Source organism: Salmo salar, chromosome ssa01 (assembly GCF_905237065.1).
Source record: "Salmo salar chromosome ssa01, Ssal_v3.1, whole genome shotgun sequence".
NCBI classification, from domain to species: Eukaryota; Metazoa; Chordata; class Actinopteri; order Salmoniformes; family Salmonidae; genus Salmo; species Salmo salar.
Window position 1 is genome coordinate 34,076,159 of NC_059442.1, and position 15,856 is coordinate 34,092,014.

The 15,856-nt window shown below is 41.0% G+C and overlaps 1 protein-coding gene across 2 annotated transcripts in view; it reads right to left on the reverse strand.

The window, feature by feature from the left end:
- Positions 1-8,651: 8,651 nt before the first annotated feature.
- LOC106601406 (tyrosine-protein phosphatase non-receptor type 21) overlaps positions 8,652-15,856 on the reverse strand; it is a 29,335-nt gene continuing 22,130 nt past the window's right edge. For both annotated transcript variants that reach the window (XM_045717132.1, XM_045717133.1), the window contains 4 exons: positions 11,090-11,219; positions 10,576-10,809; positions 10,205-10,365; positions 8,652-9,222 (listed from right to left, as the gene is read on the reverse strand). In XM_045717132.1, the coding sequence (XP_045573088.1) occupies positions 9,094-9,222; positions 10,205-10,365; positions 10,576-10,809; positions 11,090-11,219 (654 nt within the window). In that variant the 3' untranslated portion in view covers positions 8,652-9,093. The remainder of the gene's footprint in view (positions 9,223-10,204; positions 10,366-10,575; positions 10,810-11,089; positions 11,220-15,856) is intronic.

The following is a 15,856-nucleotide window of genomic DNA, read 5'->3' on the forward strand; positions in this document are numbered from 1 at the left end:
CCTGACACCCTTGGAGAGCTCTTTGGTCTTGGCCATGGTGGAGAGTTCAGAATCTGATTGATTGATTGCTTCTGTGGACAGGTGTCTTTTATACAGGTAACAAGCTGAGATTAGGAGCACTCCCTTTAAGAGTGTGCTCCTAATCTCAGCTCGATACCTGGGAGCCAGAAATCTTTCTGATTGAGAGGGGGTCAAATACTTATTTCCCTCATTAAAATGCAAATCAATTTATAACATTTATGACATGCGTTTTTCAGGATTTTTTGTTGTTATTCTGTCTCTCACGGTTCAAATAAACCTACCATTAAAATTATAGACTGATAATTTCTTTGTCAGTGGGCAAACGTACAAAATCAGCAGGGGATCAAATACTTTTTTTCCTCACTGTAAGTCTACCAACTTTGCACACCTACAGTGCATTCGCAAAGGAATTAGAACTCTTGACTTTTTCCACATTTTGTTACGTTAGCCTTATTGTAAAATTCATTAAATAATTCAGTAAAAACCTCTATCTACACACAATAACCTATAATGACAAAGTGAAAACAGAATTTTTGAAATTCTTGTAAATGTATTAAAAATAAAAAACTGAAATTCCTTAAGTAAGTATTCAGACCCTTTGCTATGAGACGCAAAATTGAGCTCATGTGCATCCTGTTCCCATTGATCATCCTTGATGTTTCTACAACTGGATTGGAGTCCATCTGTGGTAAATTCAATGGATTGGACATGATTTGGAAAGGCACACATCTGTCTATATAAGTTTCCACAGATTGACAGTGCATGTCAGAGCAGAAACCAGGCCATGAGGTTGAAGGAATTATCAGTAGAGCTCAGAGACAGGATTGTGCGGAGGCACAGGTCTGTGGAAGGGTACCAAAACATTTCTGTAGCATTGAAGGTCCCATAGAACCCAGTGGTCTCTATCATTCTTAAATGGAAGAAGTTTGGAACCACCAAGACTCTTCCTAGAGATGGCCGCCCGGCCAAACTGAGCAATCGGGGGAGTAGGGCTGTGGTCAGGGAGGTGACCAAGAACCCAATGGTCACTCTGACAGAGCTCCAGAGTTCCTCTGTGGAGATGGGAGAACCTTCCAGCAGGACAACCATCTCTGCTGCACTCCACCAATCAGGCCTTTATGGTAGAGTGGCCAGACGGAAGCCACTCCTTAGTAAAAGGCACGACAGCCCGCTTGGAGTTTGCCAAAAGGAACCTGAAGTACTCAGACCATGAGAAACAAGATTCTCTGGTCTGATGAAACCAAGTTGAACTCTTTGGCCTGAATGCCAAGCGTCACGTCTGGAGGAAACCAGGCACCATCTCTACGGTGAAGCATGGTGGCGGCAGCATCATGTGGGGATTTTTTTCAGCGGCAGGAACTCAGAGACTAGTCAGGATCGAGGGAAAGATGAACAGAGCAAAGTACAGAGAGATCCTTGATGAAAACCTGCTCCAGAGCACGCAGGACCTCAGAATGGGCTGAAGGTTCACCTTCCAACAGGACAACGACCCTAAGCACACAGCCAAGACAACGCATGAGTGGCTTTGGGACAAGTCTCCGAATGTGCTTGAGTGGCCCAGCCAGAGTCCGGACTTGAACCCGATTGAACATCTCTGAAGAGACCTGAAAATAGCTGTGGAGCGACGCTCCCCATTCAACCTGACGGAGCTTGAGAGGATCTGCAGAGAAGAATGGGAGAAACTCCCCAAATACAGGTGTGCCAAGCTTGTTGCGTCATACCCAAGAAGACTCAAGGCTGTAATCGCTGCCAAAGGTGCTTCAACAAAGTACTGAGTAAAGGGTCTGAATACTTATGATATATATATTTTTTTGTGATATTTCAGTATTTATTTTCTTCACATTTGCAAAAATGTCTAAAAACCTGTTTTTGCCTTGTCATTATGTGGTAGTGTGTAGATTGATGAGGAAAAACAATTGAATCCATTTTAGAATTAGGCTGTAACATAAAATGTGTAAAAAGTCAAGAGGTCTGAATACTTTCCGAATGCACTGCAGATTTGGAAATATGAACATTCTTCTTTACAAAACCGTTCAAGCTAGGTCAAGCTGCTTGGGGAGCGTTGATGGACAGCAATCTTCAAGAAATGCCACACATTTTCAATTGGACATTTATCTTTTTATTATTTAGCCATTCCACTGTAGCTTTGGCTGTGTGCTTCATTGTCATGCTGAAAGGTGAACTTCCTTCCCAGTTTCAGCTTTCTTGCAGAGGGCAGCAGGTTTTCCTCAAGGACTTCCCCGTACATTGCTTTTTTCATTTTCTCTTCTATCCTGATTAGTTCCCCATTCCCTGACAATGAGAAACATCCCCAGACCATTATTCCTCCTCCACCAAACGTAACAGTTGGCACTATGCATTGGGGCAGGTAGCATTCTCCTGGCATCCGCCAAACCCAGATTTGTCCGTCGGACTGCTAGATAGTGAAGCGTGATTCATTACTCCAGAGAAGGCGTTTCCACTGCTCCAGAGTCCAATGGCGGCGAGCATTACACCACTGGAGCCGACGCTTGCCATTGCACATGGTGATCTTACTCGGCCATGGAAACCCATTTCATGAAGCTCCAGACAAACAGTTCTTGTGATGTTGCTTCCAGAGGCAGTTTGGAACTCAGTAATAAGTGTTGCAACCGAGGACAGAGGATTTTTACGCCCTATGTGCTTCAGCACTCCGCGGTTCTGTTCTGTGAGCTTGTGCGGCCTACCACTGAGTTGTTACTCCTAGATGTTTCCACTTCACATACAGTTGACTGGGGCAGCTCTAGCAGGGCAGAAATTTGATGAATTTACTCGTTGGAAGGATGCCATGTTTAAAGTCACTGAGCTCTTCAGTAAGGCTGTTCTACCAATGTTTGTCTATGGATATTGCATGGCTGTGTCCTCGATTTTATACACTTGTCCGCAACGGGTGTGGCTGAAATAGCAAAATACACTAATTTGAAGGGGTGTCCACATAGTTTTGTCTTGTATAGCATAGTCCAGGAAGGGACGTTGCAGGCCAGCTCAGTGCTGGAATTGGTGGAGCCACCTTCAGGATCCTGTGCCCACCCAAGGATTAAACAAACAACTAGAGCTAAACTGTTTACTCTGGTATACATAGTCCTTCCTAGATTTACCAGTATATAGCCTTATGTATTTCATTCTTCTGAGTTTTTGATAATCGCCAGTGTGCCTGCTTCTGTGTTTTTTTATACAACGTATTTTACGCACCAATGCATATACTGTATTTTCTGCACGCAGCTTTGATAGCTTTATGCACGTCCTTTGTATAGACAACATTCCTGTGCCGTTTTTTTGGTTTTTAAATATGTACTTTTCATGTTGCCTCTACACTGACGTGATGTATATTGATTTTGTATATAGCCTAGTTATTTAGGTCCACCTGTCATGTGACATTTACTTGTCGGGTTGTCCCCACCTCTATTTCTAGAGACATGTCCACAAAGCTGCCTGAGAAAGATTAGTTGTCGAAACGCGTTGCAGTTATGCATCCTGATGTACTATGATGACTGCTCCTATATGTATTAGGTAATTATTATTGTTGTGTTAATAGTTAACTAAAGTTAATTGCAACGTACTAGCCGCTTACTCGTCTGAGCGCAAAAGGGTGGCTGCCGTGCCGAAGTATAGTCAAAAGTCCGACAATGAGCATTTAATGGTTTCAGATGGCACTCTATCCCCGCTCTTTCAAAGAGAAAGAAACATGTTTTAAGTTCGATGCAGCGATAGCCTTAGTTCAAATACCGCTCTAACTCTATTCAATCTATAAAGCTGAAGCGTTACAAATTCTGTGATTGAAATGTAACGGTCATTTCTGATTGAGCCGATATGCAGCGTTGACCGTGAATGCAGTCTCAATTCATTTCACTAGGCCTGTCCCTCCCTCTTCCCTAAATGTTCAATCAATAGCTATTGTTTTAATCTAAGAAAACGGTGATTTATTTACTTAGGCTATTCATATATGGGGCGGCAGCGTAGCCGCCCCATATAAGGTTGCAAGTTCGAATCCCCGAGCTGACAAGGTACAAATCTGTCGTTCTGCCCCTGAACAAGGCAGTTAACCCACTGTTCCTAGGCCGTCATTATTATTTTCAATTTGTTCTTAACTGACTTGCCTAGTTAAATAAAGGTAAAATAAAATATAATTTGGAATAACAGAGTAGCTATATTTCCATGTATTGTATATGGCATAAAAGTAAATGGTGTGTAGTGTAAATGACGGTAGTCTTCAATCTGGTGCTGATGTGACCATGATGAAAAAAATGCACTTTCCTATATGTCCAGCAGTCGGCAGGATGTACATGGTCTGAGTTCCAGAGAACACAAAAACAAAATATCGTATGAGTGCAGCTGTTTCTTACAAAAGTCTCAATACTTTCAAATACTTAATCTTAGCAGAAATGACTCCTTTAAATATATATATATATTTTACAATGGAATAATTCATTTTTGTCCTTCATTTTATACAGGTAATAGGTCTAAATTGGTTACAACAACATGGTGCTTTAAAGCTGAGGATTTCACAATGTGTACAGCATAGCAAACCGGTATATAACATCCTTAGGAGATCAGATATGGGCAAAACTGTAGCCTCAGTCACAAATGAGTTACATTCTGTAACAACTTCCACAAAGTAATAAGACTCAAATCAATAATCAGCATGATCTTAAAAAAAAAAAAAAAATTGAAGCAGCATGTACAAGGGCCTTTAAAATCCAGTTCTGTTCTAAGCCAACCAATGTCCACTCAGTTTCAGGGTTATGAGTTTTTTCCAGTTCAATCTAATAAATATGGTAAACGTTTAAACAGTTTCACACCTAAACAAATTCCATTCTCATTCTAAAGCAAGCCTTATCAAACCCACCTTTCTGGAAGAGAATACTACTCTTTTGTCAAAATCTTCTGGTTGCAATGTTGGAACCTGCTTTTGAATCATCATTCCTGATAGACTGCTTTGACCAGATGATCCGCATAAGGATATACATGTCAGTCAAAATACTTTCTGAAATTCTGACAGCAATTCATAAAAAAAAAAAAAAAACTATCCCTTTACAGGTACTGTGGCTATAGGCTAGCAAAAAGCTCACGGTCCAAAAATGGCACCCTACTCCCTAGTGCACTACTTTTCAAAAGAGCCTCTATGCGCCCCTGCCAATAGTAATGTAGGGAACAGTGGGGAATAGGGTGCCATTTGGGAACCAATTTGACCTGATATATAGGATAGGGTCTTAACTCTGGTCCAGCATGTATTGGTTGTCAGAGGTTAGGCCTGTTTTAACTACAGGATGTGTCTCTCTCTGTAGCAGAGGTGGTCCAAATGTCTCACTGGGGTGAAAACAAGCCCTGTGCCCAGGATAACTGCTGCCAGTGATACTCTGAACCAATCAGATTCCACTAAACACATCTGTAATACAGCCCTGACACATACACCTCGTCACACTAATGAGCATGGTACTTAGTTCTACATACCAAGCACAACTAGTGAACAGGATGACAAAATATGATTAGTGCTTCCCAATGAATGTGTAGGTCTGAATTCTCATCAAATACTTGCTTTTTTCCTTGCCTCTTTTTGATCATGGCCGTGAACATAGGTGACATTAAAAAGATTTAACCCAATCAAGTTTTCAATTTTAGCACTCATAGGAAATGAGACAAGGAAAGGAAGCAATTTGTTACTATTGGGATGTTGCCTTCGTGAAGAGGGCCATAGAACACGTCACAGATGTATTTCTCCATAAGATGAGTAGAACAGACTACTTCATGGTACTATATGTCAAAAGAAACTGATACGAACGATGCAAGAAAAAAAATGGCAATTTAAAGATTGTCATTCACAACACAAATTCCATCAGTGTTGTTTCCTTCATATATGCAATACATAAAGCCCTTTCAATGCAGATTTCTACAGTTAAAAAATATATATGTAGGCACTTTTTTTCCAGATATAAAAGAAAGCTCGCTGTAAAGGGGTATTTCCTCAATAGTTATGGCACTCATTTTAAAACACATTCCGTGTGTTTAAATTAGCATGGATCAGCAGCGTTCAGTCTCTGAACGGCTAAATATGTAAATCATCCACTACAAACCAAACCTTTCCGCCTCATTTCTCAAACCTTTTTCCATCTCATACACATGAATATGACTGACGTAATCAAATCAATGGCCATGTCTCAATACCTACCTCCTTACAAACCGCTTTCTGACCTACAGTGCATTCAGAAAGTATTCAGACCCCCCCTTTGTTGCAGCCTTATTCTAAAATGGATAAAATCATTTTTTCCTCTCTCAATCTACACGCAATAACCCATAATGACAAAGCGGAAAAATGTGTTTTCAAAAAGTTTGCAAATGTATTAAATAAAAAACAGAAATATGTAATTTAAATAAGTATTCAGACCCTTTGCTATGAGACTCGAAATTAAGCTCCATTTCCATTGTTCATCCTTGAGATGGTTCTACAACTTGGAGTCCACCTGTGGTAAATTCAATTGATTGGACATGACTTTGAAAAGGCACACACCTGTCTATATAAGGTCCCACAGTTGACAGTGCATGTCAGAGCAAAAACCAAGCCATGGTCAAAGGAATTGTCCGTAGGGAGGTGACCAAGAACCTGATGGTCACTCTGCCAAGCTTGTAGCGTCACATCACAGAAGACTCGAGGATGTAATCGCTGCCAAAGCTGCTTCAACAAAGTACTGAGTAAAGGGTCTGACTAAATAGTTACACTACCGTTCAAAAGTTTGGGGTCACTTATAAATGTCCTTGTTTTTTAAAGAAAATATATATTTTTTGTCCATTAAAATAACATCAAATTGATCAGAAACACAGTGTAGACATTGTTAATGTTGTAAATTACTATTGTAGCTGGAAACGGCTGATTTTTAATGGGTGTACAGAGGCCCATTATCAGCAACTATCACTCCTGTGTTCCAATGGCACGTTGTGTTAGCTAATCCAGGTTTATAATTTTAAAAGGCAAATTGATCATTAGAAAACCCTTTTGCAATTATGTTAACAACTGAAAACTGGTGTTCTGCTTAAAGAAGCAATAGAACTAGCCTTTAGACTAGTTGTATCTGGAGCATCAGCATTTGTGGGTTCAATTACATGCTCAAAATGGCCAGAAACAAAGAACTTTCTTCTGAAACTCGTCAGTCTATTCTTGTTCTGAGAAATGAATGCTATTCCATGCAAGAAATTGCCAAGAAACTGAAGATCTCTTACAATGCTGTGTACTACAGAACAGATCAAACTGGCTCTAACCAGAATAGAAAGAGTGGGAGGCCCCGGTGTACAACTGAACAAGAGGACAAGTACATTTGAGTGTCTAGTTTGAGAAACAGACGCCTCACAAGTCCTCAACTGGCAGCTTCATTAAATAGTACCCTCAAAACATCAGTCTCAACATCAACAGTGAAGAGGCGACTCCAGGATGCTGGCCTTCTAGGCAGAGTTCCTCTGTCCAATGTCTGTGTTCTTTTGCCCATCTTAATATTTTCTTAGTGTATGTAAATGTGATTACATTTTTTTATAACTTTGCAAAAATGTCAACCTGTTTTTGCTTTGTCATTATGGAGTATTGTATGTAGATTGAGGGGGGAAAATATATTTAATCAATTTTAGAAAAAGGCTGTAACGTAACAAAACGTGGAAAAAGTCAAGGGGTCTGAATACTTTCCGAATGCACCGCATGTCCCTTTTCAATTGAAACTGTCTTATCCCACCAACCATTTAGGCACACATCAGTTAGAATGGAATGTACTTAAGGGTTAATCTGCAGTTACTACATCCATTTTTTTTTACTTACAAATGAATATGTGCCCATTGATTCTTGAATATAAAACGTATAAATGCATCATGAGCTTGGTTCAACTGTCGTATCCCATCAGAATTTAAAATATAAGCTTGTTTTACTCCAATGTTTGTAAACAAAGTAAATGTTGAAGCCAATGTAAACAGACACTGTATAGCCTCAAAACATGGTTCCAACTATAATTTTGATATCATGGATGGTCAGTCCTTGCACACATAACTCTGTCTATGAATTTGAGAGTGGTTACATTTCTCCAGCCCCATTCCTCAGCTTTTTACCAAAACAGTGGCGGGAAAAACACTTATTATTTCAACTGCGGAGTGCACATTACATCTGGTATAGTGCTATATGGGAGAGACAGATTGAGGGTGGGGGGGGGCTAATGTTCAGTCTAACATCTTGGAAAAGCAATGGTAGGTGGACAATTCCATGTATGTCCAAATACCTCAATGTGTGTTTGTGTTTAACAGTAAAGATTCTTTGGTAGACACCTGAATAACTCAACATGATGTGTGTAGCTATTGAATGACTTTAGCGCTTTGGTTACAAATACCCAGTTTTCCCCAACGTGAGGTTTGTGGTACCAACATAAAATGAACCCCTCTTATAAATCAATACATAGTGTTAGTGTCAGGCCTATTGCTAGGTCAAATAAGATCAAAGGAGAAATCCTAAACCACCACAGTAGAGACATGGTAACACATCTATACTCCTTAGATACAAGTGCAGTTCACCAAAGATGCCCTTCATTTAAAAAAAGTGGCCATTCTCATCTTCCACGGTCAAGCAGACAACAAACAGTAGTCCAACGTAATCAAAGTGTGATTTTAACTTCCTCCAGGAATTCTCAATCAAAACATTAGTCAAGTCCTTCTTTATAAAGACCATCATCCAGCACAGCACACAAATCGTCAAAACTAAAATCTGTGATAAACAAATATCTGTAATTAATGATATTGATATACAATAATCAGAGTGCTGGGTTTCATGTCTGGGTTTCAAGTGCTGGGTTTCATGTCAGTAATTGTGTAGTGTAAAAAAATCCTACAGTGAAATCTTAATAATACTCTTCAAGAGGCGGACACGCACAAAGTCATGCGATCCTTTCATTGTCAAGTTTTATCGCAGTCTCGCCTCCATTAACACTTCGAAAAAGGACCATCCACCAGCACCACCATTTTGGAGCTAAAGGCCACAGATGCCTCCTCGTGGCCGACACAAACCTTTGGGGGGGGGGCTGCTGAGGTTTGCGCTTAGATTAGCCTGGAGTTGCGAAGGAACTGGATAAGAACTTTGTAAATGAAGGTGTATTGTGAGATGGTCTGCACCATCATCATGCGTTGCTGCCGGAGCATGTTCAGGACGGTCGGGACGTCCAGCATCTGGAGGAAAGAGGGGGAAACAGGACACAGACACTTTAAAAAAGGAGTATGTTATTGGATTTGTTCAGGGGCCTATTGAGCTAAACCAGGGATAGGCAACTGATGTGGGTGGGAACCACAAAAAATCTGAACTCATAATGAGGGGCCGCAGTTGCGCCCCATTGCGAGCAAAACATTTTAATGACAGTGGAGAGAAATGTTTTACATTTTAATTTTGTACAATTCTATTTTGCCATGGGTTGTAGAGAACACGTACTACTTTTAAGGCAAGTTCGCAGCAATTCTATACATTTTGCCATGGGGGGGGGAGAGATTTAGCAAATTTATAGCTAACAATGCAATTCTACTCATTTTTCCATGGGTCAGAGAGGAAAATTAGCTGTTTTACAGCTAAATTCCTGTAATTCTATCAATTTTGCCATAGTCTTAATTAGATCTAATAAAAACTAACAAAATCAAAATGGGGGCCCCCCGGCCGGTAATTCGACCATGATAACAATGTTTAGATAGCTGGCCCTAAACTAACTTAGCAATCAATAAATGGTTAGCCGACAATTGACTATCAGTGACTGCTGACATAAGAGAAAAACTGCTGACGCACAACCAAATTTCAAAATTGCACTTTGTGTATTTTACTAGTCTAACTCGCAACAGTAAGTTTATGAAATCAAATTATTATTTGTTTTTGGGGGAAATAGATCCAAGGGCCTTAAAAAGGGGGGCCCGTGGGCCGGCAGTTGCTCATCCCTGATCTAAACTGACCAATGCCTGCATTACTGATGGAATAGACTAGGGTTCAAGCCTGGCGACATGATTCACGCTGTCCTAACATAAAACAAAGAGAAGCATGAACCTTTACAGAATGTTTTAGGCATTCTACATAGCCCAGCAATGTAATGGCAATATGCAGATCCCACTATATAGCCCAGTAGACCACTACTGTAATGGTAATATACATGTAGACGTTAGCTTGTTTTTTTACCTCGTTGTGTTCCAGACAGGCGATCATAATCTCAGTGAGTATGACCACCCCGGTGCGGCCCACTCCAGCACTACAGTGGACCAGCACGGGTAGGTTGGTGTTCTTTGGGTCGCTGGTGCTGTTGGTGTGTCTCCTCACTGACTGGATCTCCTCCAGGTACGCTGGGTAAAAAAAATAGATAAATGATTTATTATATTAACCAAACTTTTAATGAAAAAATTGGATTTTACAACAACGTGCCAATTAATCACCCCTTCAAATTAGACTGGAAGTGCCTTCTCGACCTCTCCCTTGGAATATAGATTTACAATCGTAAAGTGAATTCCTGGTTTGAATACACGTGACATCTGCAATTCAACCGATCCACTCACAGAGGAAGCCCTTGAAGTCCTCGGGGCAGCCGTGGTCGGGCCAGTCTGTGTACTGCAGGTGCCATACGGTGCGTTCCTGGCCTGTCAGCAGGTGTTTGATCTTCAGGCCCGTGGTGGCATAGCAGCCCGAGTCCGTCCTGAAGCGCGTGGTGATTTTAAAGCGTCCGTATGTCACCGTGTTGTGGCGAGAGCCCAGCCGTGGCCAGTAGCGGAAACTCTTCTCCCTGCCACCCTCCTGCAAAGGGGGTTAGAGGAAACGGTTAAAGGTTAGCCAGAAGGATAGAGCTGAGAAACCTGCTACAGAAAGGTCAAAGGGTCATGTTACTGCTAGATCTGAGTGAAGGAAAAACGAAACCGCACACTGCTCTTGATAGTATCACTGATATTTAATAAGCTTACGCATCGGACTCACGGCCTTCGTCAGAGCTTGCTAGATCTGAGGACATTCAATAACAACTTAAACTGATCTTTATTATGTCTGTCAGAAGTAACAAACACACACACACACACACACCCTCTTCAGCTGTAACCATGGCGATTATGGCCACACCCTGTTCCCACACCATTTGCCAGAAGTCCAGACAGGTGTTAGAAAGAGGGCCCTGGGAGGCGATGTAGCTCCACTCGTCTCCGCCCACCGTAATCTAGGAAAAGCCAGAGGAGAGATATGGTTAGTGACCTCATTAAGCAATAAAGGCACTATCTGTGTTCTCCATCTAAAGCCACAGCAGGTATGCATGCATGCCATGCTGCTCATTACCCTACCCAGCCCTGGGGAAGGAATGATTATCAAGGAGACAATGTCTGCACAGATGCCCGAGCCATCAGCAGTAATCTGGGATGAAGAGCATTTATAGGAATGTTATTTTTTAGGATGTGACAGTCAACAGTTGGAGGTAGTGACTTTACATCCAGCACTTATTACTGTGCTGAGGACTATTTCTGTCTGTAATAAAGCCCTTGTGGGGAAAACCGTATTCTGATTGGCTGGCTCCCCAGTGGGTGGGTCTAGCTGCCAAGTGGGTGGGTCTATGCCCTCCCCGGCCCACCCAAGACTGCACCCCTGCCCGGTCATGTAAAATCCATAGATTAGGGCCTCATTCATTTATTTCAATTGGCTGATTTCCTTATATGAAATGTACCTCAGTCTTTGAAGTTGTTGCACGTTGAGTTTATATTTTTATTCAGTATATTTTGGCACCTGATGTGTCAATCCTACACCACATAACCTCCTTGTTGTTCCCATGCACTGTCAGTAAGTTAACATACAAGACCCTGAAAATACCTTACATTCTGACTAAGTATGATTGATTACATCTGAAAATATTGACTTAAATTACTGGGTGCAGTAATGCTATTCAATGTAATGCTCTTTTACGTTGTGTTTTGTGCTGCTATAAGAGTAGAAAAATTGGGGCAAAAGGATAAAATATTTTCTTTAAATATCAATGTTTTGGCTTCAAGGTCCTTTTCAAATGAAGTTCCAATGGGACAATGCACTGTTGAAAACAGTTGATTAACCTCTTTGGGCTAGGGGGCAGTATTTTGACATCTGGATGAAAAGCATGCCCAAAGTAAGCTGCCTGTTACTCAGGCCCAGAAGCTAGGATATGCATATAATTGGTAGATTTGGATAGAAAACACTAACGTTTCTAGAACTGTTAAAATAATGTCTGTGAGTATAACAGAACTGATATGGCAGGCAAAACCGAGGACAAACCATCCCCCCAAAAAATATTCAGCCTAACACTGTTTTCAATGGCTGTCACTTTTATTATAAGGCGAAAACCTCCCAGATTGCAGTTCTCCTAGGGCTTCCACTAGATGTCAGTCTTTAGAAAGAGTTTCAGGCTGGTTTTTGGAAAAATGAGCTAGAATTAGAAGTTTTTCTAAGTGGCTCCCATTTTGGCTGTAGTGTTTCCATGCGCGTGGATGAGAGCTCGTTCTTTGTTGTTTATCTCCGGTAAAGACAATAACGATTTTCCGTCTTAACCTGTTGGGTCTAGGGGGCAGCATTTGCACGTCTGGATAAAAAAAATGTACCCGATTTAATCTGGTTACTAATCCTACCCAGTAACTTGAATATGCATATACTTATTATATATGGATAGAAAACACTCTAAAGTTTCCAAAACTGTTTGAATGGTGTCTGTGAGTATAACAGAACTCATTTGGCAGGCAAAACCCTGAGACATTTTCTGACAGGAAGTGGATACCTGATGTGTTGTATTGACTTTAAACCTATCCCATTGAAAAACACAGGGGTTTAGGAATATTTTGGCACTTCCTATTGCTTCCACTAGATGTCACCAGCCTTTACAAAGTGTTTTGAGTCTTCTGGAGGGAGATCTGACCGAACAAGAGCCATGGAACGATGATGGCCCATTAGACACCTTGCGCGCGAGTTCATGTTGGGTACCCTCGTTCCAATACGTTATAAAAGAGTATGCATTCGTCCACCTTGAATATTATTCATGTTCTGGTTAAAAAGGCCCTAATGATTTATGCTATACAACGTTTGACATGTTTGAACTAACGGAAATATATTTTTTCCCCTCGTTCATGACGAGAAGTCCGGCTGGCTTACATCATGTGCTAACGAGACGGAGATTTTTGGACATAAATGATGCTTTTTTGAACAAAACTACATTCGTTATGGACCTGTGATACCTGGAAGTGACATCTGATGAAGAGAATCAAAGGTAATGGATTATTTACATAGTATTTTCGATTTTAGATCTCCCCAACATGACGTCTAGTCTGTATCGCAACGCGTATTTTTCTGGGCGCAGTGCTCAGATTATTGCAAAGTGTGATTTCCCAGTAAGGTTATTTTTAAATCTGGCAAGTTGATTGCGTTCAAGAGATGTAAATCTATAATTCTTTAAATGACAATATAATATTTTACCAATGTTTTCTAATTTTAATTATTTAATTTGTTACGCTGACTTGACTGCCGGTTATTGGAGGGAAACGATTTCCTCAACATCAATGCCATAGTAAAACGCTGTTTTTGGATATAAATATGAACTTGATAGAACTAAAAATGCATGCATTGTCTAACATAATGTCCTAGGAGTGTCATCTGATGGAGATTGTAAAAGGTTAGTGCATCATTTTAGCTGGTTTTATGGTTTTGGTGACCCTGTCTTTGACTTGACAAAACATTACACACAACTCTTGTAAATGTACTGTCCTAACATACTCTAAATTTATGCTTTCGCCGTAAAACCTTTTTGAAATCGTAAAACGTGGTTAGATTAAGGAGATGTTTATCTTTCAAATGGTGTAACATAGTTGTATTTTTGAAAAATTTGAATTTTGACATTTATTTGGATTCAAATTTGCCGCTCTTGAAATGCACCTGCTGTTGATGGAGTGCACCACGGGGGGGACGCTAGCGTCCCACCTAGACCATAGAGGTTAAGGGACTTGATTAAGAGGCTAAATCCTTTGGTTGGACTCATAAGTCAGCATGAAATAAAGTAATGAATCCAGAAGTGATACTGTTTTTGTTGTCCAACTTTGTTTCTAAAACTACAGAGTGGGAGATGCAACATGCCCTTGAGAACAGCAGGAACTGTGTTGGTCATCTTTCATCTCTTGCAGGTAGCCTATGGTCTCATTCTTAGCTTTGCAGTAGCCCTTGTTGAATAACAACAATTATAAACTGGGTGGTTTGAGCCCTGATTACTGATTGGCTGACAGCCGTAGTATGCCCTGGATTTGACAAAACATGTATTTTTACTGCTCTAATTACAATGGTAACCAGTTTATAATAGCAATCAGGCACCTCGGGGGTTTGTGGCATATGGCCAATATACCACGGCTAAAGGCTGTATCCAGGCACTCCGCTTTACATCGTTCCTAAGAACAGCCCTTAGCCGTGGTATAGTGGCCATATACACCACACCCCCTCATGCATTATTGCTTTAGTAGCTTGTTGTTATTCAACCTATTCTACAGACATTAAAACGGCATAAAATAAAGATTACTCTAAATCTTCTTCTGGTCTGACGTATTCAGTGTCTGTTAAACTGCCTTGTCATTTTAGTAGTCATCTTTCACACCTCACAGAGTGATGCTTATCTGTGGTTGTCATTCACACTCAGCAACTACTAATAAATGTGTGGATAAAAAAAGCCAAATGTCAGTATGAGCCAATAGGTCTTACAATACTAAATTCAATGTTGTTATAATCTGTGTGTGTTGCAGTGATATACAAGGTCAGAGCGACTGGAGTGTGACAATCATGAGAGCATACAGTATGCGCCTTGAAGGGCTCAACAGGGGACCTGACTTGGACGTACACATACAGTGCATTCGTCAAGTATTCAGACCCCTTGACTTTTTCCACTGTTACGTTACAGCCTTATTCTAAAATGGATTAAATAAAAACATTTCCTCAATGTACACACAACATCCCATAATGACAAAGCAAAGAACAGGTTTTTAGATTTTTTTGCAAATGTATAAAAAATAAACAGAAATACCTTATTTACATAAGTATTCAGACCCTTTGCTATGAGACTCAAAATTGAGCTCAGGTAAATCCTGTTTCCATTGATCATCCTTGAGATGTTTCTACAACTTGATTGGAGTCCACCTGAGGTAAATTTAATTGATTGGACATGATTTGTAAAGGCACACACCTGCCTATATAAGGTCCCACCGTTGACAGTGCATGTCAGAGCTGAAACCGAAGGAATTGTCCATAAGCTCCGACACAGCATTGTGTCGAGGCACAGATCTGGGGAAGGGTACCAACACATTTCAGCAGCATTGAAGGTCCCCAAGAACACAATGGCCTCCATCATTCTTAAATGAAATAAGGTTGGAACCACCAAAACTCTTCCAAGAGCTGGCTGCCCAGCCAAACTGAACAGGGACCAAGAACCCGATGGTCACTCTGACAGAGCTCCAGAGTTCTTCTATGGAGATGGGAGAACCTTCCAGAAGGACAACCATCTCTCCAGCACTCCACCAATCAGGCCTTTATGGTAGAGTGGCCAGACGGAAGCCACTCCTCAGTAAAAAGGCACCTAAAGGACTCTCAGACCATGAGAAAGATTCTCTGTCTGATGAAACCAAGATTGAACTCTTTGGCCTGAATGCCAAGCGTCACGTCTGGAGGAAGCATGTTGGTGGCAGCATCATGCTGTGAGGATGTTTTTCAGCAACAGGGACTGGGAGACTGGTCAGGATCAAGGGAAAGATGAATGGCACAAAGTAGAGAGATCCTTGATGAAAACCTGCTCCAGAGCGCTCAGGACCTCAGACG